The sequence below is a fragment of the Eutrema salsugineum genome, unplaced genomic scaffold, assembly GCF_000478725.1.
Source record: "Eutrema salsugineum unplaced genomic scaffold, Eutsalg1_0 scaffold_7, whole genome shotgun sequence".
Taxonomy (NCBI): Eukaryota; Viridiplantae; Streptophyta; class Magnoliopsida; order Brassicales; family Brassicaceae; genus Eutrema; species Eutrema salsugineum.
In genome coordinates, this window is record NW_006256486.1 from 442,703 (window position 1) to 468,253 (window position 25,551).

The 25,551-nt window shown below is 41.1% G+C and overlaps 4 protein-coding genes and 2 pseudogenes across 5 annotated transcripts; 4 read left to right on the forward strand and 2 right to left on the reverse strand.

Annotated features, from left to right (window-relative positions):
- Positions 1-821: 821 nt before the first annotated feature.
- Positions 822-4,369, reverse strand: LOC18011119 (probable acyl-activating enzyme 18, peroxisomal). The gene is made up of 14 exons (XM_006392588.2): positions 4,010-4,369; positions 3,760-3,889; positions 3,433-3,683; positions 3,116-3,317; positions 2,990-3,030; positions 2,766-2,894; positions 2,612-2,688; positions 2,311-2,531; positions 2,144-2,238; positions 1,851-2,067; positions 1,649-1,774; positions 1,473-1,571; positions 1,175-1,384; positions 822-1,103 (listed from the first exon to the last, which is right to left on the reverse strand). Exons 1-14 carry the CDS (start codon positions 4,267-4,269, stop codon positions 987-989), a joined length of 2,175 nt encoding a protein of 724 aa, XP_006392650.1. The 5' UTR covers positions 4,270-4,369; the 3' UTR covers positions 822-986.
- Positions 4,370-4,749: 380 nt separating this feature from the next.
- Positions 4,750-6,324, forward strand: LOC18011115 (annotated as a pseudogene).
- Positions 6,325-6,489: 165 nt separating this feature from the next.
- LOC18011113 (serine/arginine-rich SC35-like splicing factor SCL33) lies at positions 6,490-9,517 on the reverse strand. 2 transcript variants are annotated; one of them, XM_006392590.2, is made up of 6 exons: positions 9,428-9,517; positions 8,714-8,876; positions 8,259-8,336; positions 7,288-7,458; positions 7,031-7,171; positions 6,490-6,927 (listed from the first exon to the last, which is right to left on the reverse strand). In XM_006392590.2, exons 2-6 carry the CDS (start codon positions 8,854-8,856, stop codon positions 6,654-6,656), a joined length of 807 nt encoding a protein of 268 aa, XP_006392652.1. In that variant the 5' UTR covers positions 8,857-8,876; positions 9,428-9,517; the 3' UTR covers positions 6,490-6,653. The 2 variants fall into 2 exon arrangements, with proteins under 2 accessions (XP_006392652.1, XP_006392653.1); XM_006392591.2 differs by having other exon boundaries at positions 7,031-7,180.
- A 378-nt stretch (positions 9,518-9,895) lies between these two features.
- LOC18011117 (transcription initiation factor TFIID subunit 7) lies at positions 9,896-11,702 on the forward strand. The gene is made up of 5 exons (XM_006392592.2): positions 9,896-10,197; positions 10,650-10,783; positions 10,883-11,002; positions 11,243-11,308; positions 11,399-11,702. Exons 1-5 carry the CDS (start codon positions 10,083-10,085, stop codon positions 11,579-11,581), a joined length of 618 nt encoding a protein of 205 aa, XP_006392654.1. The 5' UTR covers positions 9,896-10,082; the 3' UTR covers positions 11,582-11,702.
- A 1,438-nt stretch (positions 11,703-13,140) lies between these two features.
- Positions 13,141-15,242, forward strand: LOC18011114. The gene is made up of 2 exons (XM_024150306.1): positions 13,141-15,109; positions 15,208-15,242. The coding sequence occupies exons 1-2, from the start codon at positions 13,141-13,143 to the stop codon at positions 15,240-15,242; spliced, it is 2,004 nt and encodes a 667-aa protein (XP_024006074.1).
- Positions 15,243-15,263: 21 nt separating this feature from the next.
- Positions 15,264-19,339, forward strand: LOC112082789 (annotated as a pseudogene).
- The last annotated feature ends 6,212 nt before the right edge of the window (positions 19,340-25,551 follow it).

A 25,551-nucleotide genomic window follows, 5' to 3' on the forward strand; every position in this document is an offset into this window, starting at 1 on the left:
TTCTTTTTTTCTTCTTAAAAGTTAAACCAAAGTCAAACTGTACATTAGTCATCTTAAAAAAAAATATTGACTTCGGTTCGACTAATACTCGATTTAATTGCACTTAAGGGTTACAATTTCGGGTATTTACTCGATTTCATTTTATCAACCATTCGACTAATACTTCTTCCTCCTTTCTTGCAAGCTCCGATCCTAAAATCATGTCGAATGGTCAGAAAACATGGATATTTTGACAGCCTTGCTTGCAAGAATGGGAAAGAATATGAATAATTTCGTCTTTCTATTAGCACTAATATGTCATTACACCAATTTCCAAAAGTAACACTGTTACTCAATCAATAACTAATGTTTCGTTTTTGGATAAAATTGTAACTAATGTCAGTTATGGAGTACATGATGTTACTTGATTTCGAAATTAAAAAGCCCTTTAAACACACGTTTTATCCAGATTAAGTTGTTGGTATGTGTATCAGTTTGCTTCACCATTGCATGCCTTTGAATTGTCTTTACTCTTTAACATTGGAATCATTTATTTAGCTGATTGGAGAATGGATGACTTAGATGATCCGTTCGCATTATTATCAAAGTCTTCAAAGTAATTTTCTACAATATCAAAAATACATGATCTAGTTTCCAAAAAAAAAAAATGATTCTAAGTTTAGATGGAGTTTGGGTGGAACGAGTAGAATTCGGATCATTTGTATAGCTTAAAGTTTTTTTTATTTTTGTTGTTGTAAGCTTGTATAGTAAGATCACGAGGACATAAAATTTGGGAGGAACTAATATGATATATGACTTGACTTTGGTATAGAGGAAATATATAGATGGCAACGCCCATCACTACTCAACGACCGAGTAAGTTAAAGATTATATGCAAACTCTTGCAACATGATTGTCTATCCTAACAATATAACTTGAATAAACATTAACTATATCAGTTTTTGAATAATTACTTTCTTCTTCTTGAAATATATGTTTCCATAGGCTTATATTCGACTCCTTATGGATCCTACTTCTTGATTAATCTGATCCCTCAGGACTCTTCTCAGTAGCTTGTTCGAAGCTGTTCTTGGAAACTCAGTCACAATCTTCACAAAACTCACCTGCAACATTCGTTTTTTAAGCGAAACAAACTATTTGTAACTTTGATTTCGCTGGAAAGATATTAAATTACCTTGAACAGAGGATTAAGATCTTTTTGAATGGTTCTTGAAAACTTAATCTTTAGCTCTTCTTCACTCTGTTTCTTGAAGCCTTCTTTCAAGATGGCGAATATAACCAGCAACTCTGGACCACCGTTAGGCGGCGTTATGCTGACTGCAGCTGTCTCAGAGATGCATTCATCGGCTTGATCACACACTCGTTCGATCTCAATAGAACTCGTCTTTGTTATATAAAAAAATGAGCAAAGAGATTAAAACTTTGAGGAAAGTTCCAACAAGATACAAGTTGAGTATAATTTGATGTAGTACCTTAATACCACCAAGGTTCATGGTATCATCAGCTCTTCCTTGAACATTGAAATATCCACCTACGGTTCTCTTTACGATGTCACCGTGTCTTCTAAGTCGCTGCAAAACAGAACAGAACAGTTTAAACTGATTTGCCTTTGCAATTTGGTTGATCTGTGTGAATGTGCTCGACTCACTGTTTCTCTATACATTGGCATTCCCTTGAAGTAAACCTCGTCATGGTCTGCGTTTAGAAGCCTATCTGTGGCACCGAGGTGCTGCGGGAACAAACCGACTTCTCCAATACACGGTTGATCATCTGGCTGCAAAATGCCAGTCTCAATCAATCTCTGTATACAAGTAACCCCCAAAAATGTCACAGAGTTTCAGTTTGTTTACGTATGGGATGCCGTTTTCGTCAAAGATTATGATTCTAGTCGTCATGGATGGTGTGCTAAATGCTCCAAAAGCCTGTGGTTGGAGCGGGCTTCCTATAATGTATGAAGAAGCGAGTTCAGTGCCTCCACAGCATTCGATCACAGGCTTGTAATAAGCTTTAGAAGAAAGCCAGAGAACGTCATCAACATTAGAAGCTTCTCCGGTAGTGGCGAAATACCTAACAAAGCACCAAACAGCGTCTGAGTCAAATCTTCTCAACAACCACAAAACATACAAAGTTTGTAGCTCGTTACTTTATCTTCGTCCAATCAAGCCCTTCCATACAGTTAGTCGTCTTCCAAGTTTTCACCAAGCTCGGAACAGTACCAAGAACTGCAACTCCAGCATCCTAAAGTAATATCAAGCACACATAAGTGTGCAACTATCGAACGTTACCAAGATACAAAAGTTAGACCCTTGCCTGAACAAACTTTCCAAAACCGCGGCCAAGGGGAGACCCGTGATAGAGTGCGAGCGTTGCACCGGTTAGAAAGCAAGAAAATATAAGAGTTGGTCCCATAACCCATCCAAGATTCGTAGGCCAACAATATGTATTACCAACTTGGACATCAAGATGAGCCCATCCATCACAAGCACTACGTATTGGCGAGAGCTGTGTCCATGGTATAGCTTTTGGTTCACCTAGTTTAGAAAAATAACTTCTCAATAGATGCACCTTAACCATATATCTATACAATTTGATCATACTGTATTTCTTTTACCTGTAGTTCCAGATGAGAAGAGAATGTTAATCACAGAGTTTACATGTTGATAAACCGGACGATAGTATTTCCCTCCACTGCAAACCAGAATTGGAGACATGTTTCAGCTAACACCATTTGAGTGATTGCAAAAGTAGAGACGTAAAACATTTACCTAAGATGGGTTTTTGCATTGGACAGAAACTCCTTCCACGGTATGTCCTGTTCTCTTAACCGAACGCGCAATTCAATCTCTGAAGCGGGGAGGACAATGACCTTAGAAGGAGCAGCTTCAACCACCCGACTAAAGAAAAAGAAAAAAAAAAGTATGTCATACTTATGTCGTTGGTTGGTTCATCATGTTACTACAATCAGCCATGGAAGGAGCCGTTTTGTCACCTGTATAAAGGAAATCTCCGGCCTCCTCTGAGTATATAATCCTGAAAATGCGGTAATAACTGAATCATCTCATATCTGATTTGTGTATAGAAGGCGAAAAGATGCGAGTCAGGATGTGTCACAAACCTGAGTGAATATGCCTTTTGCCTTAGAAATTTTCAACCGTGTTGCGATTTCTTTGGCTGCAAAGCTGTCTGCGATGGAGACAACAATACAACCACCAAAAATGATTGCAAGATATATAATCACTGCATCGACTGTCATTGGCATATCGATTGCAATTGTGTCACCCTTTGCAAAAACTCCACTTATCGCATTTGCCACCAACCTTTTTAAGTATATGTATCAAAACAAAAGGGAAGGGAACAGAGAGATCAAATCATCAATGGAAGCTTATTGAGATAACAAAACAAGTCAAGAGAGCAAAGGAAATGTTAACATACATCACTCGTTCGCGGAGTTCTTTTAATGTCATTTGATTTACTGGGGAGTCATCAAAGCCTTCAGTACGCCATACAACAGCCAAACTATCATCCTCCTTTTTCGGATGGCTTGAAGGCATCAGACAACATTCAGCGATATTAAGAACAGCATCAGGAAGCCATGTCCCTGCAGGTATTGATTTGTCCAGGATGCACCTCGGAGGAGTGTGATACACAAGTGAAAGCTCTTCAAGAATGATTGACCAATAAACCTGAAAAAAATTCTATAAAATTAGACCAAAGCAGAGCCTCCACAAAAGAGCCCCCTTTTTCTTTCCAAATGCTTACTTCAGGGTGTTCAACTGAGAATCTCCGGAAAAGTTCAAAACTTTCTAGAGGGTTTTTGTATGAAGCACCAAGAAGCCTTGACCCGTGAGTTTCCATTAGCCTTCCTAAATTTGTGGATTTTGACTGAGATCTAAAACAGTCAAAGAAGAGATACACAGACACTGAGTATTTCAGACAATCAGGTGTATCTTTATGGGTAGGTTTCAGAAATTTGAATAAGTTCATGAGAGAGAGAGGGAGAGAGACTTACAGAGAAGGAAACCAATAGAGAGGAGGGCCATGAACAGAGAAATCCCAATTTGAATAGACAGAGTAATAGAGAAGCTGATGCAGAGAATGAGGATGCCATGGCTTAAGCACACTCTCATCCACCAACGCCTTCCATTGATCTCTTGGGTCAGTCATTGAAATCACATCTCTGACCACTTTATCAAACTCCTTAGCGTCTTCCAAATTCAATCCAGCTTTCACATAATCGTCGCTACTCAGTTCTCCTATGCTCTTCCACATCTCTTTCCCTCTTTCTCTCTCTCTATCTGCCCACAAAATTATCGCCTTTTGATGGTTTTAACGCTGGTGGTAGGTAGATTTCGTGGACATGAAAGCTTCAAATGGCAAATTGTGTCACTGTTCATAAAAGAGTATCCTTTGTGTCACTGTTCATAAAAGAGTATCCTTGATTAAAGTTCTAATCTTCATTAATAAAGCCCAGCTCCTCAGTTAGATTCGGACCATAGTCTTTGGCTCTGCAGAGTTCTTGAATCCTCCAAGAAACCAAATCTACCCATCTTGGCCGTTTCCACTGAACACGGCCGCAAGAATTAGTTTAATTTAACCCAAAAAAAGAAGGAAATTGAGCCAATAAAACAGAGGTTTTCAGATTAAAAGGATCGATTTGTTTGACGTGGCGGGTAACAGCAAATAAAACAGAGGTTTTCTATGTTGTCAGAAATCTAAATTACAAAGTCTACTCTTTTTGTGTGGACCAATGTTGTGATGACGAACGGCGGCGAAAGAACAACTGGAGAACCGTTGCTGTAAGAATTGGACAATACCTGAAAATAAAAAGGAAATTACGGTTCCTCCTAATCCTTATTAGTTTTGGAAAGAACCAAAAAAAACTATAAAATTCTAAACTCTCACAAATCCCCAATCAATCGAGCGAGAACAAGAACATGGATGAATCCGTAGATCAATCATTGAAAGGAAGCTTTTTTCACGCCTCCGAAGTGCCTCCGCCCAATAAAAGGAGGAAGAAGACGAACTCGTCGTCTCCTCCGTCGTCAGCGTCTCATCCGTCGTCGTCGTCTTGTGGGTTTTGTTCGTTGCCGGATGCGTTGCCTAGCTCAAGTCTCGAGGTCGGACCTCGCGTCGTTAGCTATAGCCTCAAAGAGCCACCGTTTTGTGGTGATTTCCCCTGAGCTCTGCGAAGTGAGATCGCGGTTGGGTAATAACACCGAGTCCTATTTATACGTCTGCTTACGCATCGTTCCCAAAACGACCCCACGCTGGTTCATCCTCACTCCTAACCTTCGTCGACTAAGCCCGATCCGGTCGAATCCTAATCAGGCTCCAGATTCATCCTCTTTCGTGGTGGCAGATAACGGGATCTTCGTAATCGGTGGATTCAAAAACGGGAAACGCACTCGGGAAGTGTGGTTTCTCGATTGCTTCTCTCACATATGGTACCGAGTCCCGCCCATGAGAAAGGCTCGTGCTTTTGCATCGGCAAGCCTCGTAGACGGGAAGATACACGTGTTTGGAGGGACGGTGGCTTGCTCAAACTGGGCAAACGAAATCGAGGTTTTCGATCCAAATACTGCGACTTGGGAGTTCTTGTGGACGGAGCGAGACGCGGAGGAGAATTTGTACGGCGCGGAGATCCAACAAAGCGTGGTGATGATAGATGATGATGGGAAGAATGTGATTTTTGCGATGGACGAGGATGGTCGAAGATTCTGCATCGTGCCAAGTAAGAGGATAAGAGCGATGTGCAAAACAGATTCTCAGCTTGCGGGACACAGAAGCGATTGGTGTGTCATTGGTAAAGAGCTATACTGTCGTGGAACTCGCGGGAGGATACTGTGGTGTGATGATTCACGGAGTTTGGATTGGAAGGAAGTGAAAGGTTTGGAAGAGCTGCGAGTGAAACATCTCTGTGGTCGGAGACATCGGTGGGGTCGGCCCACGACCTGTGTAAACTATGATATCACCAAACTCTGCACAAACTCTGCTGGGAACATTGTCATCTTCTGGAACAAGCAGCTTCATGATGTTGAAGGGAGTTTGGAGCTTTGGTCTGCCGAGATTTCTGTGGAGAGACGCGATGGAGGAGAGATTTGGGGGAAAACCGAGTGGTCTGGTGCTGTCTACAGCCTTAATCCTCTCTCAGACTCATCATTTAGCGTTCAGGTCTTGTTTTCTGGTTCTGTCTTCACCTGAATTGTTTTAGGTGTTTACAGTTCACTCAGAAGCTAAGTACAGTTTTCCATTTTAGTGTGATTTATATAATTTGCACAATTCCTAAGATTTTGGCCACTTCTACGCCACAAGGTACAAAATTAATGACTCCATCTCATGCTCTGAGCCAAACCTTTTCTAAGAAAGTAGTTCAGAAAGAAAGGAAAAGATTATGTTCTATGAGGCCGTCTTCCTCTGCTTTAATCTTTTTGTGTTGCAACTTGCAACCTTCATCTATAAATAAGTTCAAAATTTAAATCTTAAAAGAGGTCACAGTAACAGTAACATGTTATCAAAATACTCCATGAATCATCAAAACATTAGAAGTCAACATTCACTCTCGTCTTATCAAATCATCTTAACTTTGTCTTCGGATAAGAAACAAGAGAGACAACCATAATCTAGAGAAGACGATTAAAAGAGTCAAGAATCAATCACTGGCTTGGTGAACGATCTTCCAATTGCTCCTCACGCGGGCTGCGGCTTCTGGCTGGTTCAGGTGTGTAGCTCCTGCTTCTCCTCGGGCTCGGGCTCCTACTTCTTGGGCTGCGGCTTATGCTTCTTCTTGGGCTGCGGCTTATGCTCCTTCTTGGGCTGCGGCTTATGCTTCTGGCTGGACTTACACTGCGACCCCTTGAGCCATTGTAGGCAGGTGAGCGCGAGTATGACCTCCCCCTATCATATCGTTCTTCCCTGGGAGAGACAGACCTGCGACAATAGAGTTTGAGCATAGAAAAAGTTTATCAAGTGGAGAATGGTTTTGTGTCTACACAGAGCTCTGTAATGGACTTCAGACAAAACATTTGTATACCTTGGGTGGTGTCTTCTAGGAGGAGGAGAATAATAATCACCGCTCCGTGACCGAGATCTACCACGTCGAGGGGGAGGAGAACGAGAATGCCTAGGAGAGCGAGAGTAGTAACGAGGGGGACTACGCCTTCTATCCCGAAATCTGTTGCTCCTACAAACACAAAAGAATGTTAAAGTTTTGGGTTTTTGGCATCTCTGCATCAAGTACTTACTGATATTTGATGATAGAAAAGTGCAAAAAGAGTAAGCTCCATGCACCTTCCTCCACCACGCTCCCTTGCTCTCATTTCAGTCGGTTTCTTCCTGTTCTCTTCTGCAAACACGACAGTCAACTCACGGCCAAGAAGAAGATAACCATCCATGTGATATTTTGCCTCAGCAGCATCACCAGGATCCACAAACTGAACGAAACCAAACCCTCGCGGATCTCTGCATTTGACATATAGAACAAAACAGGATCTCAGACTAGGAACAAAATATACAAAATGACAAGAAAGATGTACCACTTTACAACAAGTCTGTTGAAGGACAGTTGGCAATATGATCCCCTGCAACACAAGATATCAGGATAAACATTGTAATAAAGCAAGCACTTGCCTGCTAACCTCGCAAGTTTCAGTATAAAGATGACTTCTTGAAGACTTGATTCATCTTCAAATTGAAAACAAACCCAACTTCACTTCAACTCTTCACTACCATATAGAACATCTTCATAAGAACTCTAATTACTTCTTTGGTGTCTTCAATTCTCTAGATTCACTGTTAAACCTCAACAACTTCAATTAACACACTCATAGTGTGTTCACACATGGAACATATCAACATTGTATCCTTCTCCTTAAGCGACTAAAAAGTATGATGTCTCAACAGGTACTAAACTAAAAGTTAAAACTGACTAATCCAAGCTCATTCTTTACCGACACCGAACACTATTTCTATTAAAACTTCAAATGATGATCTCATGTCATTGGGGCACTAGGAAAAAAAAAACTGGTGGCTAGATTTGATTAATGAAATATATTGCATATTAGAAGATTCTCGCAAGGCCCTAGTATCCATGAGGAGACACAAAGAAATGAAAGAATGGACAAAGAAAGAGAAATGAACGTAGTAATTAAAGATTCAAGAAAAGGTGGTAAAGAAGAAGAAAAAGATAGAGATATAATACAATCAGAACTTAAGTAAAAAACAAGTGTTCAAAGACTAGATGTCTTACTAAACATGCTCACCCTGTATAGTAATCCCTTGGCAAGTAAATGTCTTTGAGAGGACCGAACGGCTCAAATGACCTCCTGAGATCTTCTTGCCTGAAGTAAAGAATGAGATATAAGAAGAGATGTAAATTTGTTAAAAGCCAGAAAAAGGATACAGATTGGAGACATAGCCAACGATACACAAAATCATGGTTTTCATGATAACCAAGAAAAAAAACTTGTGTTATCTCTTCTTTCTAGATTTCTTTAGCTAAACAAGCGTTCACCAAACAAAACATAGTTATCAAGATCGCTCAGAGGACATCCATCAGCTATCCGAAAGCATTCACAGTACATATAAGTGAACATAATGCCAAATTATGGTTAAGAGGTGTCATGTCTTGACGTTTAACAGGTGTCTGAACAGATATATATCGTCCTAAGCAGGAAAACAATGGCCGAAGGGAATCATAGAGAAGTCAAGTATATACCTGCAATCATGGCGTAAATTGCGAACCAAAAGGCTGGTCGGGAGGTCCCTGCTACGACTTCCATATCGGCCTCTAGGGCTTGGGCTTCGACCCCTCCTCCCATAACCCCTTGGTGGTGACGGAGTGTAGCTCCTTCCCCTCATTGCAGCAAACTTCAACCTCTCTATCAGTGAATCAACACAAACTGGGTTAGAAAACATAGAGAAAAAGGTAAGATGTTTAAGAAATAAGAGGCCACATGCGTAAGAGCTATATTTAACACTAGGGCCAAAGAGAGCTTCAGAGAATCATTCAGCCTAGTTTGAAATCACCAAATCCAGTCCCTTATATACTGTAATATCCACATGAGGAAAAACATAATATAACCTTAGGACTGGGTTACATCATAGAACATCTTACAGAGATAACTATGATGATAAAACTCACTGCTCAAGAAAGATCATATTTGTTCCAATTGATATCTAAAATTATATCAAAGAGACGGACACTAAGCGAGATCGTAAGCGGTTCAGATGGAGATAGAATCAGCTCATACTTCAAGTTTAATAAGTAAATAAACGTTATATGTGCATAGCCACACACACAAAAAAAAAAAGTGCGATTCAATCAAAATCGAGAAAAATACGGACTTTACTTCAATGTAACGAACATAGATTATCAGGATAAAGGAATCATGGCCGGGAAAACGCCGGATTCTCAGGGAAAAAGACTTACCGGCGAACGGCGGCGATAGAACAGCGTTGCTGTAAGAATTGGAGAAGATGGATAAATCTTTCAAATAGAAAACCTAAAATCCCCTTTTGATCTAGAATGACAAGAGTTATAGGGTTTTTTATATTGTTTAGTTTTGCATTTAACCCCCCAAATCCTTTGTAAACACTGCTTTTTGCCTCAAACTCTATATAATAGAAAAAGGTCGCCTTCGAAGATTTAGATTTGGTTTCCACTTCCGGTAATTATTATATTCCTTATTAAGATGTGGGTGTGTCTAATTTTGGTTGTTTCTATATGTGCGTAATGGTATTATCAACTGTCTAAAGGAAGAAAAACCAATGAAATAAAATAGCAGATTGCGTGGGAAATATTTTGGTCACAGAATAAAATCTCGAAACTTAATGGGGGAAATAATAAATAATAAAAAAGATTACTGATTTTTCTAGAAGCCGGTTTATCATCATGTCTCTCTCTTCAATGTTCCAACTTCTGATTTTCTTACATAACAAAGATAAAAGAAGCTTTGGTGATTCTATAGATTCTCGTCTCTTCTCGTTTTGACTCACGACATCACTAAACGGGAAAAATTAGGGGCACGTCTTCAATCCAATCTGCACAAATCCAACTTTAAGCCAAGCCGTTGGTGATACCTTTAATGGAGGAACAGTTCATACTTAGGGTTCCACCGTCTGTTTCAGAGCGAATTGATCGGCTTTTGAGCGAAGAGGCTTCTTCTTCCGATGAAATCCCTTTAGATTTGTGTTTTTCAGGTTGGGTTCCTCACCAATTTAAAAGCTTTGCCTCTTTTACCACATTAAATTGGGTTTAACCCTCCAAAGTTTCATCCTTTCTTCATAAAAATATGTCCTTTAGTCGGAAATTATCTCTGGATCGTTTGCGCCCGACACTGAAAGTTCGCTGATATGTTCTTGAATGTTCGATACAGAAATTCAAAATACATTCTTGTCGCCTGATTCTTGAATCTGATCTAAGGATTGAAGTTTGTCTGTTAATCCATTTAACATTGTCTCTGGAGCAGCTTGATATTGGTGTCTGTGTTAAATTCAATGTTTTTTCAGAGAAGCCTGAAAGACATTCTTGTTGCATCATTCTTGAATCTGATTTAAAGTTTGTGTAGACAATCCATTTGCATTGTCTATGAAGCAAACTTGATTTTTAGGTTTTGTGTGAATTTGAATACCGTTTTGTTTTGAGTTTGCAGAGGACGGAAGAAGCGGGACGTTTGTAATTGGAAACGAAGAGTTCCCGGCTTCTCTGCTTGATCTTCCTGCTGTTGTTGAGTCCTTTAAAACTTATGATGATTGTGCATTAGTCAAAACTGCTGATATTGGGCAGGTAAAATCATTCTACTTGACCCGTCTTTTGCTTTACATTAGTACATGTATTGATTTTATATGCTAAAAAGCAATATGAATGCTTTGATTTGGCACACAGATGATCATGGTCAGGGAGCCTGGTGATCCTGCGCCTAATACAGTTGAATACAGACATGGTCTAACTCCTCCAATGAAGGACGCTCGAAAGAGAAGATTCCGTCGAGAGCCTGACCTTAATGTAATTTATCAATCATCACACTTTTTGCCATTGATTGTTACATTAAGCAGCAGAGAGAGCTCTGCTGATCCTTAGGTTACCCAATGGGTTGTGATTCTAAGCCAGAGAAGAAAAAAATGAAAACCTCGGGTTTTCTAGTTTGAAAGTTGTGATTGAATCTTGATGCATGTAGCTGTTTTGTAATTAGTGCACGGTTTCTACTTTTAACATAACATATTATTGATTGTCAAAATGATGCAGCCGGAGCTTGTACAGCGGGTTGAGAGAGACTTGCTGAATATCTTAAGTGGCGGAACAGTCGAAAATGTAAGATTTTACTCTCATTTGATTTCAATACGAGTGGAAGTAGCTCCGGTTTTTACGTGGACTTGTTTTTTTAAAAATTTGTGTGTGTAGGTAAATGAGCAAGAGGAAACAGTTGCGAACGAGAATGCTAGTAACAACGCAAATAAGAAAGTCTCTTCTTCTTCACCTTCTACACCTGTTGAAAAGCCTGAAGCTCCTGAGACAGGGACTACTACTAATAATAATCCAATAGACGTGAGAAGTGAATCCGAAGATTCTGATGATTCAATGTGAGTTTATTTGGATATGATATGGTCGAAAGAAAGATATAATTGCTTAAGGGTAATAGCTGAAGAAACGAACCCGGCGACGATAATGTATGTCTACAATAGCTGTAATGGAAAAAGCTAATTTTCTGAATTTGACAGACACTTGAGTCCATTTGGCCACAAACTTGTCATTTGGTTCATCATGTTCAGGATCACAACTAACTTTTATTAGTTGGTTCTCAAGCAATCAGCATCATAAGAACGTACACTCACAGAGTATATGTAAAATTTTAACCCGAGACTCTATCTCTTGCAAAGTAATCCTCAAGGACATAACAAAAAAAAAAAAAAAGAACCCAGGTTGCTTAATTTGAAAGAAACTTGTACATCTTTTCGACAACATCAAAAGTGTCTTCTATCCTCCATATACTGATTTTTTCTAACTCAATGCTACCTAAGAAGATTCCCGAGTGTACCTCATACTAATAATACTTAGTAAGATTAACCCCTACTAATATAGTAGATTGAGAGATGCTATTCAGAAATTCAAACAGCAATACTTCAGACCTTTTTCCTCCCTTCAGATGTGATATATGTAAGAAGAGGTGACTTTTTTCTTCTTCTTTTTTATCACTTACAAACTGCTTTGAAACTTTTAGGAATTATTTTGAAAGTACAATTGATAAGCCTCTTAAGGTAGATACAAGACAGAGGTGGAAGAGTCACCAAAGGAATGGAGATACATTGGCATGTGAGAGGAATAATTCCGCGTACTCATTCCGCATTAAAACAATTTTCATATCCCCTCTTTATAATATTTAATTTGTTTTCGATTTATTTTAAAGGAAGAAAAAAGAAGAAAAGCGGTCAAATACTTGGAATTTTTAGTAAAGTTTCATATTTACGAACCCAACCACGAAAATCTACATCCAGTCTGTTATATCGGGTTGAATCCGAAGAAATCGGGTCTTCGGCCAAAATTATGGTAACTCAAACCCTAAATAGCAATTATACTTGTAAAATTAAAAAAAAAATTCAAAATTCGAAATCGTCCTCTCGTCGTCGTCGTTGTCTAGTATTCTCCGGGACAACTACGAGTGATTTGCTGCTGCCTATCTTGAATCAACGTTAAATCAGGTTCATTCATCTTCGTCCTCTGATTTGTCCTCTGATTTTTAATTTCTATTTAGATTACTTTGTAGATTTGAACTCGATTTTGTGTAGAATCCAAAATTTGATTTATATGTTCTCTATTCGGTTGATAATTACATAATAGGAGTCATGGATAGTATCGAAGAGTGAGAGTTCGCCCTACTGTACGGACTTTTCTCTCTAGCGCCGCACTGTACGGAATCTTGAAGGATGTTTTTCCTTTGAATTCCCGACAGATCTGGCCTCTCTCTTCCCTTTGCTCCCCTTTTCCCCACCAAATCTCTTGAGCTGTGAACATTCTGGCACAATCTCATTTTGGTCTTACTTTCTTTTCTCGCTCCCACCATCTCTCCCTCTTCTTTTTCGATCTTTCTTTGCTGCTTCCCGGCTCTGGTTTGTTTGCTCCCCTGTTTCCTCAGAGGTCACCGAACAATGAAGCTTCCCCCCAACAATGGCACAGGCCGCCAAAACCACTCTGACGACGAAGATGAACCGGTGGTCATCCCACCCTTCGACTCCTCTGCTCTGATAGCAAGACTCCGACTTATCCTCATTGGAAGGATCTTTCACACCGGTGGAAGAAGTACTGATGCTCTCCTTGCTTTCATGCCCAGATCTGGTATTTGGGATGTTGCGGGAAGAGTGAGAGGTGTGGATCTCGGAAATGGATGTTTTCACTTCGATTTTGAAACAGAAGAAGATCTCTTGAAGGTTCTCAAGAAGCGCCCTTGCCACTTTAATAAGTGGAATTTTGCTCTGGAAAGATGGGAGCCAAATATCCGGGTCCGGGATGATTTCCCGAGCTGTGTAACTTTCTGGATAACCATCAGAGGTATACCTCTCCACCTCTGGGTGGAAGATGTTCTTCGAAGAATTGGTAACGCTCTGGGGATGGTGAAAGAAGTCGACGTTAATGATGGAAGAGTCTCGGTGGCCATTGATGTCACTAAACCTTTGAAGTTCAAAAAGAAGGTTCTTTTTAACTCTTCCGAGGAAATCACTGTAACGCTAGAGTACGAGAGACTCTACCGGTTCTGTTCCATATGCAACATGATATCCCATGAAGCTCATGCTTGCCCTACGCTCCCTGCTGCTGAACGGAGAAGAAGCAGTGAAACCAGACAGATCCCGCCTCCAAGGGACAGTCGTCGGTTTAGAGCATCTCAGCCAGAGGGAAACCTCTCTCTCACCAATCCTAATCTCGCTGTCAGACCAAGCAGATCTGGCCGCGGCTCTTCTCAGCTCGAAGGTTCTGTTCGGGTGAATGAGAACTCGAGCTCACTCCCTGAAAAGGAGGCTCCCATTCCCTCTCGCTCCCTCTCTCATCGACCGGTGCGGAGGAGCTTGTACCACGGTGACGAGAGAATCCGACAAGAGGAGGCTCGTGGCTCTGTTTGGAAACGCTTAAGTGGAGATCGCACTTCTCACATTCCCCGTCACCGGGAGCAGTCTTCCCACTCCTCCGCTGGATCTAGGAAACGTTGGCCTCATGAGTCAGCTTCCAGTCACGAGCTCTGGCGTGAAATCCAAAGGACTGAATCTAATCGGGGAAGCTCGCAACGTCAAGAAAAGGCGGCCTCTGTTCAGCGTCGCAACCGTTCTTCTCCGAGAAATGATCTCAGTTTTGACCAGTGGGGTAACTCGCGCCCGCCGAGACACCAGAACGGAATCACAATTAGGGAGCCATCATCCCCTGCTCCACCAGCTGAAAAAGCGGCTGATCCCTTGGACAAAGGAAAAGGTAAAGCTGTTATGGAAGAAGAGGAAGACGCCAACAGTGATGCAGGCGATTTCGAATCCTCCCCTAAACTCCTTGAAGTGGGCTCCGCTTCAGGCGCAATTCACTCTCCACCGTTCGGTGAGATCATCCCAGCCTTGGAGGAGCTTCACCAGAAACCTGTCTTTGGATGCGAGAACGTAACTGATGAGGCAAGAAGCATGTTCGGCACAGACTCTGTCCCCACTGATTGGGAGGATCGTGCAGATGGAATGGAAGAAGACATTGTGTTAACAGAGGAGGACTTGAGGATTTTGGACGAGTGTGAGAGGATGATGATGACTGAAGAAGCTATGGATGAAGATGACCTGTTGGGAGAGGATCACGCTGCAGGTGAAAGTGCGGTGAGTCTTGAGCGCACGATCTCAGAAGTTGCCGTGCCGGTCACACATTCCTCCGTGGTGGCTTCGGTATTCTCCCAATCTCCAACAAGCAAAAGAACTCGCTCTCCCGATCACCACCATTCAAGGAAGAGCCAGAAGTCCTCTCCTCATATTCCAAAAGAGAAACCAAGTCAAAAGAAGAAGATCTCGAAGAGTCCTAAGGTGTCTGCTGCTGCTTCGAAGAAGCTCAAACCCTTCCAGAACAAGAGCCCTCCGAAGAAACGCTCAGGCATGACATCCGGTACTCCATCAGCTGCGCCGGCGGTACCTGGAAGTAGAAGCTTCCGGAGGGAGACGACCCCAACTATCATCTCAGTTCCAAAATCCAAGATCACAAAGGAAAACAAGAAGTTGGAAGGTTCGGAGGATTCTAAAACTCCTCCTAAACCTCCCAAATGAGGATCCTTGCTTGGAATTGCCAAGGGGCGGGGGCCGAGCTAACTTCCCGCCGACTGGAAAAGTTATGTCTTAGATACTCTCCAGGTTTTATGTTTTTATCTGAGACCAAAAACAATCGTTATTTTCTGCAGAATATGCAAGTTTCTCTAGGATTTGATAACCTCCATACTGTCGACCCAATAGGGAACAGTGGAGGTCTTGCTCTTTTTTGTTCTAAGGACTTTCCGGTTAAGATTTTTCATTTGGATGATCGTTTGATTGATGTTGAAACTATTATTGATGGAAATCGAGTTTTTATGTCTTTCATTTATGGCGACCCTGTTGTGAAAAACCGAGAGTATGTTTGGGAGCGTCTTTCCCGTATTGGTATTTCCCGAGATGGACCTTGGTTCATTATAGGTGATTTTAACGAAATTACTGGTAATCACGAAAAGAGTGGCGGCAAAAAACGATCTGAGGCGACTTTTCTTCCCTTTAAGGCAATGATTCAAAATTGTGGTATGATTGAATTCCCATTCCAAGGAAATCCACTCTCTTGGGTGGGCAAGAGAAAAAACGGAGTTATCAAGTGTAGACTGGATAGAGCCTTAGGGAATGAGGATTGGCATAACATCTTCTCCCACACTAATGTGGAGTATCTGAAAATGTGGGGATCAGACCATAGACCAATGCTCGCTTATATTGGTAGTTCACCAATGCGCTACTATAAGAGCTTCATGTTTGACAAACGGTGGATTGGCAAGCCCGGTCTTGAAGAATCAGTGAAACAAGGGTGGGGGGATCCGATGGGCCAAAGTCATGGCTCTTTTGCCCGCCGTATTCGGAGGTGTCGTCAAGCTATTTCGGTTTGGAAAAAAGGTCTTGTTACAAATTCCCAGAAGTTGATTCAGCAACTTCAGGAGGAGATAGACAAAGCAATAGAGGACGACAATGTCTCATCGGAAGATCTCTTAACTCTTAAATGGCGGTTATGCGATGCCTACCGAGAGGAAGAACTTTATTGGCAGCAAAAGAGTAGGGCTAATTGGTTAAAAGAGGGAGACAACAACACCAAATTTTTCCACGCATCGACGAAACAGTGAAGAGCAAGGAACCAGATTCTTGGGCTTCTAAATTCCGATGGGGAATAGGTGGAGACCGAAAAGGGCATCGAGTCGATTGCAGTGGGATACTTTGAGTCTTTTATTCACCTCCTCTTATTCGAGAGATCCGTCTTCAGTGCTTCAAAATATTCCCGTAAAAATTACCATGGCGATGAATGAAAATTTGACCCGGGAAGTGTCTGAAGAGGAAGTGAAACGAGCTCTGTTTTCCTTGAACTCGGGGAAAGCCCCACATCCTGATGGACTCACAGCTCTTTTCTTCCAGAAATTCTGGGAAACGATAAAGGGAGACCTCATTCATATGATAAGGAACTTCTAGCTATCAGGATCTTTTGAAGAACACCTGAATGAAACCAATATATGTCTCATCCCCAAGGGAGACCGTCCTAGGGAGATTTCCGGATTCAGACCAATCAGTTTATGTAATGTAGGCTACAAGGTCATCTCCAAAGTATTGAGTTTGCGCTTGAAGAAACTCCTTCCGGAAATTATTTCCGAGACTTAATCAGCTTTTGTGGTTGGACGACTGATCACGGACAACATCCTTATTGCACAAGAAAATTTTCACGCTCTCCGCTCTAATCCCGCATGTCGGAAGAAATATATGGCAATAAAGACTGACATGAGCAAGGCTTACGATAGGGTCGAGTGACATTTCCTTGAATCTCTTATGACTAAGATGGGATTTGACCCCCGTTGGATTTGTTGGATCATGTACTGCATTACCTCGGTGAAGTATAAGGTTCTCATAAATGGAAGACCGAGGGGAAGTATCAAACCATCGCGGGGCATTAGGCAAGGAGATCCTATTTCACCATACCTTTTCATCCTATGCACGGAGGTATTGATATCCCAGCTTCATCTCGCAGAATCAGAGGAGAGGATTCACGGGATAAAGATCGCGAGAGCGAGCCCAACTACGTCTCATCTTCTCTTTGCTGATGACAGCCTCTTCTTTTGTAAGGCTGACATCGCCCAAAGCAAAGAAGTTATTGACATTATCCGCTCTTATGGCGAGGCCTCGGGACAGCAAATTAACTTTGCCAAATCCTCCATAATGTTCGGAGCCGATATCCCCTCGGATACGAGACAAGAGATCAAATCTACCCTTGGTATTCCCCAAGAGGGAGGGATGGGAACATATTTAGGCCTCCCGGAGAAGATCCAAGGATCGAAAGCTCAGGTTTTTGCATTCGTCCGTGATAGGTTGCAAAACCGAGTTAACTCTTGGTCCTCTAGACTGCTTTCGAAAGGCGGAAAAGAAATCTTGATAAAATCCCAAGCACAAGCTATTCCAACATACGTAATGTCGTGTTTTCTCCTTCCAAGAACCCTATGCTCTAAGCTAAAGAGTGCAATAGCCAATTTTTGGTGGAATTCTAAGAGCGAGAGTAGAGGAATTCACTGGTCGGCGTGGGAGGCCCTCTGTGAACAAATGAAAGAAGGAGGGCTCGGTTTTAGGACCCTTGAGGACTTTAATATCGCTTTACTAGCTAAACAGCTTTGGAGACTTCTTCGATTCCCAGATTCCCTCTTATGCCGAGTATTAAAGGGGTTTGAAGTCAGTGTCTCTAACCGGCCGTCTTACGGGTGGCGCAGTATGCTAGCGGCGAAACCACTTCTGGCCTCGGGTATCCGGAAAACTATTGGTTCTGGATTTGATACTTGCGTCTGGTCGGAACCATGGATCCCCGACTCTCCAGCCAGACCCCCCAAAGGCATTTTGCCGGACCGCGATCCGCTTATGTACGTTAACTCCTTGATCGACTTTGAGACTAAGCAGTGGAAGCTGGATCGCCTCCAGGAGCTTTTTTCCCCCTGAGGAAATCACCCTTATCCTAGGGTTACGTCCGAGTCAAGCTTACTCGAGAGACGGATACAGCTGGATTCACACTAGATCTGGAAACTACACCGTAAAATCAGGATATTGGAATGCGAGGACCTTATCTCGTCTGTCTTGTGACCCCCCTGTTCAGGGACCTGGTATTACGGTACTTAAGGCACAGGCATGGAAATTAAAAACTACACGAAAGATCAAACATTTTGTGTGGCAATGTTTAAATGGCAGTGTGGCAACATGCCAACGTTTATTCTCTCGGCTCATCGGAAGAGATAAAGGGTGCCCGAGATGCGGCGCTGAGGAGGAGACAATTAACCATTTGCTTTTTGAGTGCCCACCGTCGAAGCAAGTACGGGCCTTATCGACTATCCCTTCAGCTCCAAACATCTTTCCCCAATCCTCCATTTATGGTAACCTTGATTATCTATTTTGGAGAGCGAAAGAGTCAGGACTTAGCGAAAAACACCTCCGCATCTTCCCCTGGCTTCTCTGGTTCCTGTGGAAAGCTCGGAACAGAAAGGTGTTTGAGAATGTGGACGAACCCCCACCTGACATTTTAGATCATGCAAGAGCGGAAGAAGAGGCTTGGAGGAGAGCGAATATAGAGGAAACCGAAGAGATCCGTCAGGACCAGGTAGAAGTTCCACCTATCCGTCCAGTCATCGAGGAGATTAGATGCTATTTCGATGGATCGTGGCTAGGATCTGCCTCTGTTAGTGGTTATGGTTGGATTGTTACATCGGGTCGGAACACCATTCTAGTGGGCCTCAAGGGCGCAAATAGAAGCCTTTCTCCATTAAACGCTGAATTGGACTCACTCCTTTGGGCTATGAAATGCATCCTCTCCTCTCATGTGATTTGCGGATCTTTTTTCACGAACTGTCTGGATTTGATCTCTATGACCACGCATCCTGCGGACTGGCCTTCATTCGCATCCGAGCTAGCAGATTTCAAGTCCTTATCCTCATGTTTCAGATCTTTCAGCTTAAGACATATTCCTAGATCGTGTAACATCCGTGCTGACAGATTGGCTAAAGCCGCTCGGACACGAGGAGTCAAGTTTTCCCATGTAAGCGTTGCGGCTCCTTCTTGGCTACCCTTAGAGGAGAGCTTTTCGCCGCAATCGTAGTGAATGGTGTCTTTTGTTGTAAAAAAAAAAGGATAGTATTGAAGAGTGTTTAGATATGCTAGACAAGAACTATACTCAGATTTTGAATCGTCGCAGGAGAAAATGGTAGAAGGAGTTGCTGATTCAGAGACGGGTAATAATCAGATAGTGTTGTGGCAGAACAATACTGAAAATACTAAAACTGAGGCTGAGGAGGAAGAGAACCAGCCATTGCCACCCGTGAGAATGTTCTTCGAGCCTAGTCAGTATCATAATGCAATAAATCTGGGAACAAGATGTTATATCCACAAAGCTGTTGCGAAATTGAAGTCCCTAGACCTTGAACCCCATGAGCTGATATGGTTTACAGAACATCCACAGTTCAAGCACTTTTGGCACATGCATAAGGTCATGCATGAGGACACGACACACAAGATAATGAGAATGTGGTTGCTTCTTCTTCGGACAACAAACACAAATAAGAAGAGGGAAGCTTGGTTTGTAGTGAATGGCATACCAATTCGCTATTCCCTTAGAGAGCATACCCTTTTGTGTGGATTAAACTGTCTACCGTACCCAGAGGACAATGAGAGCATATGAAGTTCTTCGTTTAAGAATAGATATTTCGAGGTAACTGTCCCCTCCCTTGCTGCTGTTGAGAAAAATCTAGAGTCAATGCGAGGGATAGCTCATCCTGATCGGTTGAAGATGTGTGTCGCTTACTTCTTATCCTCTATAGTTAGTGGGAAAACGAAAACCGGTAAGGGAGCACCATCTGTTGACCCCTTATTCCTGAGGATTGTGGATGATCTTGAGGCTTGTAAAAGGTTTCCTTGGGGTATGTATTCATTCGATGTAAATATGAAGGTTATTGAGCACACAATGAGACATTTCAAAGGGGTCGTCGAAACAGATGCCTGAACATTTCCAAGCTTTGTTACTCCCTTGGAGGTATGTCACATTATAAAGAATTTGTAAGTATGTAATACTATGAGTTTAAGTGTAATTTGTTGGATTTATGTGTAGTTGCTAGCTTTTGAGGCCATCCCATGTCTGACGAACAAATACAGAGAAGATGTTAGAGGAGCAGAGAGGGATTACCACCGGATGTGCAGGCAGAAGTTCCACCCATTCACCCTAAAAGGTTTCCCTCTGTTAGAACTCTATGAAACACTGGGTAACACTAGGGTCATCGAGAGTATAGCAACCATCCGAGGATGAGGTAATTATGCTTGCTGGAGTCATGGAGAGGAATGAAGAGGAAGATGTCGGTGATATCGTTCCTGAAAATTGGACGAGGTGTTTAATTGAGGAAAAGAAGCCGATATTCTGGAAAAAAAAATGCAAGATCGATGTTGATGTCCGAGATAATAAGCAGTGGGTAAGACTAATGTGGGGACGGAGAATGTGGCGCCTCTTGGATTGGTGGAACAACTTCAGAGCTTGCAGAAAAGTATTAACGCTCAATTTCTCAGATCTAGTGCCCGAATAGATGGCTTTGATACAAGACTCTGCTCTGTAGAACAATATTTAAAAGAGACAAGAAGAGAAAGGGAAAGACCAGGAGATGAGGGAGGAGAAGTTTTTCGAAATGATGTAGAACATGAACATGAACAAGGTGGAGAGAAACTTGAAAGTGTGCTGACAAATGAGAAAGCGAGGAAGCAGAAACAGCCGAAGAAGAAGCAGAAGGAGCCGGAGCAGAAAAAACCGGAGCAGAAGGAGGCAGAGTAGAAGGAGGTGGAGCAGAAGGAGGCTGAGCAGAAAGAGCTGGAGATGAATGAGGCGAAGCTGAAAGAGGCGGAGCTGAAAGAGTCGGAACAGCTTGTACCCCTATCTGCGTACCTGCTTAGAAGTGAAGAAGTATTGAAGTTTGAAGAGTAATATCCATTGTTTTGGTAATACTTAATATTTCGTGGTAACACTATGTTGTATTACTTGATATGTGTAACTAGAACCAGACGGTGCTGACACTGTGAATGCAGAAGTGGGTGCAGGTAAACAAAAACAAGAGCAATCAAAGCTAGGGCCAAACACAAGGATGAGACGTTAAGTATCCTTTGACATTTGATATATGTATTTGTATTTGGATTAAATTGTATTAGGGTGTGTACTTATATTTTTATTATTGATTTTGGATAGCTAAGTATTATTTGGATTATTGAAAACCAAAATTGGGAAAACTTGGTATTATTGGTGAAACCACATGTACATTACATAACCTAGTATTATTTGGTGTAACCATCTTAGTATTATTTGGTGTAACCATCTTAGTATTATTTGGTGTAACCACTTATATATACGAAATACTAGGCCTAAACAGTTCGAGTTAAAATTATTAGAATAATGTTTATACACAACATAAAAGAATACAAAACATTACGAATTCTATATATAAAGAATCCAGAACATACGGAAGTACAAAAAACAAAAAACATAAGATACAAAACATCAAACACATTCACCAGTTGACCATTTCAGGAAAAACCTTAACTACCCGGTACATATATAGGAAGAACTTTCCCCATTCGCGAGTTAAGAAGCAAAAGTAGCAGATGTTCCCTGGTTTATACTCATCATTCCACCAATGCTCCTATCAGTTAACTGTACCGCACGAATAGTGGATAAAAGTATTGAGGCGCGGTAAAAAGCGACGGTGGCTTTCATTAAACATCTCTGGCAACGCCATTGGCCAATCAAGATATACTTCTTCAACAAGCTCGCGGCTGTACTTCCTTATTGTTTCCTGGCTTAATTTGATGAGGTACTCATCATCCTCGGGATTTTCCATAATAAGTTTCATGAACATCTCGTAGACATATACTGCACGTGTGTACCCTCTATCCATCGCATCCTTTATCAGTTGAATCCCTCCAATATCGTGTCGATGAAAATAGAGTTCCATACCTTGCATGAAAAGCATGCTTGGATTTCGTGCATCATAGAACTCTCTGAAGACATTAATGATGAGATGGACATCTTGATCCACTGGATGAGCCATATTAAAGGGATCTACTTCAGCGTAGAAGTCAGGGACTCTGGTGCAGTCGTTGAACCTATGACAAATCGAGCGAATCCGTATTAGGTCACCAATTGTGTTAACCGACGTTGCCAGAACCTTTTTCAGTAGTTCATCTGGTAGGACTTGTAGGTAAGAGTACTCTGCCATGGATTTATATATGAAAGTGGTCGAGGCCGAGTTTTGTGAAAGGGATTTTGAGGAAAAGATGTGAAATCCTAAGAGAAAATGATGGATTTTGTAATATAAAAGGAAAATCTGAACCCTAAGAGAGAGGAGGAAGGAAAAAGTGATGGATTTGAGAAAGTAATGAAGAAGTAGAATGGATTTTGGAACTTCTTTCCATATGGAGTTGATTTGCGAACTTAAATAATATAAAATAGAGGAAGTGAGTAGTCTCGTCGAGTAAACGCGACCGTATGAGAGAGAGGAATAACTGCTACTCTCATTAATGTATTATTGAAAATATATGATTTTTACTCATATACTGAGATATTCGGATATTTGTATGGATTACTGAGGTATTCAGAGATTTGTCTATTCAGCATTTACTCATGTGAGAGGAATTATTTATTGTATTGACGCGTTGCTTGGATGAAAGATGAGGAAAGAGAAAACGACGCGTTTATTTATCTCTGTAAAAATATTTAATAATAACTGTGTAAAAGATAATCACACCGCATTTCATTGTTGCATGGGTGAAAGAGAGAATAGTTAAATTAACTGCCGTAAGACTGGTACAACTACCAACACTGTATTTCATTTTTACCACTACATTAATTAAATAAATATTTTTGGGTTTATTAGGGGAGAGAGAGACATGACTTTTAACTTCTCCGCATGATTCCCGTAAGGCTGAACGGTTAAAGGGTATTTATTATATGAGACTCACCCTAGGGTTTTCTTTTCTCTTTCTATAAATATAACTCACTCTCTCTCTCACTAATATTTATCTTCTAAATCATCTTCTCTCATTTTAGTGTTATCGTTGCTCGCTTTATCACTTCAAATTGGCCCCTAAGTCGTGGATCATGATTCATCTGAAGGAGTTACTAAGATTTCCGGCGAGTGGGTTTAGTGTAGGGCCGGTGGCGGAAGACATTTATGAATGACAAGGAACGCTGTTGGGCCTCCCTAGGAGTCCATACAAAGGGGGCATCTACTTCATCTCCATCCATTTGCCACCAAAGGTATCGTGGAAAACGCTGATTCTGCACCCTAACATCGACATACCCCGTGTATTCCATCCGCTACTCATCCCCGCTACCTGGAGGGTTGGAATGACGGTGAAGGAATTCCTCCCAGCGCTCCATGATATGCTGCTTCACCCTAAGGTGGAGGAAGATGAGCACTTCCTCTAAGACATCGCCCGGATGTGCGTCTTGGAGCCAGATAAGTTCGAGAAGGAGACCCGCTTGATGATCGAGGCACACGCAATGAATTAATTCATGGCATTTTCACCCTAAAATAATGAATTCATGTTTTACTGTTTTCCATTGTAAAATATTTTATTATTAAAAAATTATTATTGTAAAAATAATTTACTGTTTTCCGTTGTAAATTATCTAGTGTAACAATATGGTTTTAGAAAAATTGAAAATATGTAGTACTCCGTATCATTTGGTGTAACCACAAATTTTTCCGAAAATTGAAAATATGTAATACTCAGTATCATTTGGTGTAACCACAAGTGTTTCGGAAAATTGAAAACTTGTAATACTCAGTATTATTTGGTGTAACAACATGTTTTTCGAAAAATTGAGTAAGTCTTGAGTAGAACAAGTCTTGAGTAGAACCATGAATCGTAACTACTTGAACAGATAGATAGTCAAAGAAACCGAAGCCACATCAAGAACAGATAGAACAACCATGTCCTTAACTTCCTTAAATATCCTTTCTTGTCGCGTCTGTTCCAATTCCCTATCCATTTCCTTCAAAACCTAATCCCAAACCACCTCATAAAAGAGAACATGAGGCGTCCTTGCCTCAACCATTTCCTCTTTCAGGTTGTTTACCGATTCTTGTAGCTGGGAAATCTCTGTCGAGTGAATCTGGTTCATGGTTCTAGTCCAACCACTCTGGCCTTGCATCTCAGTTAAATCATGCCGAACATCTTGAATTTCTTCTAGCATCGCCTCATCACACCACTTGAAGAGATGATATCCGAGATTTTACAGGACACAAACCGTATAACTATTTTTGGTATGAAATTAAAAGCAATCAACAGCTGAACTTGCCTTACGTATTCCTTATTGCAAGCAAAGAATCTTCTTCCCGGATCCATAACGGTGTGGGAAGTTTTGATGATTGGTTGACGATGATAATAACAGAATCGCGGGATTCGAGAATTTTCATACAATTTAGGTGGAGGGCTCCCGCTTGAAAGCTTTGAGTCGGATGACAAGCCGAGACTTGGCATTCTTGTAAAAAATTGTTATTTTGCAAAAACTGAGTGTTTTAGTTGTTTTGTGCTTAAATCCAGATATTTTATTAAATTTTGATGTTAGGGGGGAAACTCAAAATTAGAAATGTCTATTTTGGGAGGAAAATTAAATTTGAGTTTCGTGGATAAACCCGGAAAATAATAAATAATTATAGTGGGGTCTATTTGTTCTAGCCAATAAGACACGTGTTTAAGTGAAAACACATGTCGTTTATTGGAACTGGGAATTTAAAACGTAGTTGTGCCTTGTTTTCCAGTTATACTCATCGTCCACATAGTTGTACTTTTGGTGGATATACCGTATTCACAGTAATACTGAATTTTAAATAATATATTTCAGTTATACGATTCATTATAGGTTATAAAATCAATATATCAACGTGTTCATCAAACAAAATTCGAGAAAAAGTATAACACGTATTCTTTCCATCATTGATGGCCTAAGCTTGACAATGTGACTATAGAAGCATAAGACACTTAAGTGTCGAGTGTGGTGAGATTCATATTATTTTTTCATTATTTTTAGTATCTTAAAACTCTGGTTCGTAGTCCCTGATAAATGTTATCATGTAAACGACCATATTTTAAAATACTGATTATTATCGTGGTCGTATTTTACCATCTTCAAATTATGAAATCAGTTTAAATTGGTTTACTGGTGGTTAAGAGTTGGTTAACCTCTTGTAAAACGATGTCACATGGAAACGGATCTCCTTTAATCTTATTTCCTATTATTATAATAATAATCTACTTGACACATGGACACGTGTT

Bases quoted from the DNA above. Each gene is read 5' to 3' on its own strand.
- LOC18011119 (XM_006392588.2), bottom strand. From the start codon at position 4,269: ATGTGGAAGAGCATAGGAGAACTGAGTAGCGACGATTATGTGAAAGCT. The intron at 2,532-2,611 runs GTAAAAGAAATA...TTTCTAAACTAG, and splicing joins CTTCTCATCTGGAACTACAG to GTGAACCAAAAGCTATACCA. The intron at 2,239-2,310 runs GCAAGGGTCTAA...ATATTACTTTAG, and splicing joins GTTTTGGAAAGTTTGTTCAG to GATGCTGGAGTTGCAGTTCT.
- LOC18011113 (XM_006392591.2), bottom strand. From the start codon at position 8,856: ATGAGGGGAAGGAGCTACACTCCGTCACCACCAAGGGGTTATGGGAGG. The intron at 8,337-8,713 runs GTATATACTTGA...TCTTTACTTCAG, and splicing joins AATTTACGCCATGATTGCAG to GCAAGAAGATCTCAGGAGGT. The intron at 6,928-7,030 runs GTATACAAATGT...CTATTGTCGCAG, and splicing joins CCTAGAAGACACCACCCAAG to GTCTGTCTCTCCCAGGGAAG.
- LOC18011117 (XM_006392592.2), top strand. From the start codon at position 10,083: ATGGAGGAACAGTTCATACTTAGGGTTCCACCGTCTGTTTCAGAGCGA. The intron at 10,198-10,649 runs GTTGGGTTCCTC...TTGAGTTTGCAG, and splicing joins TTTAGATTTGTGTTTTTCAG to AGGACGGAAGAAGCGGGACG. The intron at 10,784-10,882 runs GTAAAATCATTC...TTTGGCACACAG, and splicing joins AAACTGCTGATATTGGGCAG to ATGATCATGGTCAGGGAGCC.
- LOC18011114 (XM_024150306.1), top strand. From the start codon at position 13,141: ATGAAGCTTCCCCCCAACAATGGCACAGGCCGCCAAAACCACTCTGAC. The intron at 15,110-15,207 runs GTACTCCATCAG...AAGATCACAAAG, and splicing joins ACGCTCAGGCATGACATCCG to GAAAACAAGAAGTTGGAAGG.